The sequence below is a fragment of the Pteropus alecto genome, unplaced genomic scaffold (assembly GCF_000325575.1).
Source record: "Pteropus alecto unplaced genomic scaffold, ASM32557v1 scaffold49, whole genome shotgun sequence".
NCBI lineage: Eukaryota > Metazoa > Chordata > Mammalia > Chiroptera > Pteropodidae > Pteropus > Pteropus alecto.
Genome location: NW_006443131.1, coordinates 510,730 through 511,843, shown reverse-complemented (window position 1 = coordinate 511,843; position 1,114 = coordinate 510,730). Strand labels below are relative to the sequence as shown.

The window sequence follows — 1,114 nt, the reverse complement described above, 5'->3', positions numbered from 1 at the left end:
CGCGAGGCCCCGCCGTGTCCCCGGGGCGCGTTCACCCGCCATCTTCGGCGGTGGCCGCCGACTGGAAAATGTTCCAAAGCCAAGGTCACCAGATCTGGCAAAGAAACGGCGTTTTCGTTAAAAGTGAGCATTGCAGCAGGCCGGCGACACGCGGCGCCGGGCGTCGCCTCCCGGGCCGGTCGTGAGTTCACAGCCCTTCGCGTGACCAGGTGGGTGGCCCTGAGAAGGGCCTTTGGTTTCGCTGCAGAAAGCGAGCCGGGGTTCAGACTCAGCCCCCGAAGCCGTAGAGCGTGCGGCCCTGGCGCTTGAGAGCGTAGACCACGTCCATGGCCGTGACCGTCTTGCGCTTGGCGTGCTCCGTGTAGGTGACGGCGTCCCGGATCACGTTCTCCAGGAAGACCTTGAGCACCCCGCGGGTCTCCTCGTAGATGAGCCCGGAGATGCGCTTGACGCCGCCGCGCCGCGCCAGGCGCCGGATGGCGGGCTTGGTGATGCCCTGGATGTTGTCGCGCAGCACCTTGCGGTGGCGCTTGGCGCCCCCTTTGCCGAGCCCCTTCCCGCCTTTGCCGCGACCAGACATGGCGAAAGGTGAGTCTGTCTGATGTCTAACCTCGCGCAGGCCTCTGACGCCTCTTAAGTAGCAATGGGGCGGACCTCGTTTGAAACTGAAAGACCAGAAAACGCGGAAAACCGCCCCGAGTCCCCGCCCCTGGGTTCTTGGGCCTCAAGGAAACGCGGTGTAGAAGACTTTTTGGTATTTAGAAAATGAGAAATTCCAATCAGGAGTCTATTCATCTCGCGTATATTCTTGGATTATTCCCACGGGGGGATTGAAGAAGCCCAGATCCCAGGAAACAGGAATTGGCAAATATGTAGTCAACCAACTCAACCAGAACTGCAGCCCGGCCCGCGACGAGCGCGTCTTGGCCTTGGCGCGCGCCTTGCCGCCCTGCTTCCCGCGTCCGGACATAGCAGCTAACTCCTGTAGGACAGGAAAAACTGGACAGTTGAATTGCACTTTGTAGAATGAAGAAATCTGTTGATGAGTGAGTTATTGTCAGCAAAATGAGGGCATCTAGTCTGTTGACATAAATTCCTATCGCCCAGATCTTGT

The 1,114-nt window shown here is 59.3% G+C and overlaps 2 protein-coding genes across 2 annotated transcripts in view; both read right to left on the bottom strand.

Moving 5' to 3' along the window:
* Positions 1-1,025, bottom strand: part of LOC102890931 (histone H2A type 1-H-like) — a 103,810-nt gene extending 102,785 nt beyond the window's left edge. The window contains exon 1 of the mRNA XM_015598281.2: positions 896-1,025. Within this exon, the coding sequence (XP_015453767.1) occupies positions 896-970 (75 nt within the window). The 5' untranslated portion in view covers positions 971-1,025. The remainder of the gene's footprint in view (positions 1-895) is intronic.
* On the bottom strand, positions 211-614 carry LOC102879792 (histone H4). The gene has a single exon (XM_006923491.3). The coding sequence runs from the start codon at positions 578-580 to the stop codon at positions 269-271; it is 312 nt and encodes a 103-aa protein (XP_006923553.1). The 5' UTR covers positions 581-614; the 3' UTR covers positions 211-268.
* Positions 1,026-1,114: the final 89 nt, after the last annotated feature.

Coding starts and splice junctions, on each gene's coding strand:
- LOC102879792 (XM_006923491.3), bottom strand. CDS start 580: ATGTCTGGTCGCGGCAAAGGCGGGAAGGGGCTCGGCAAAGGGGGCGCC.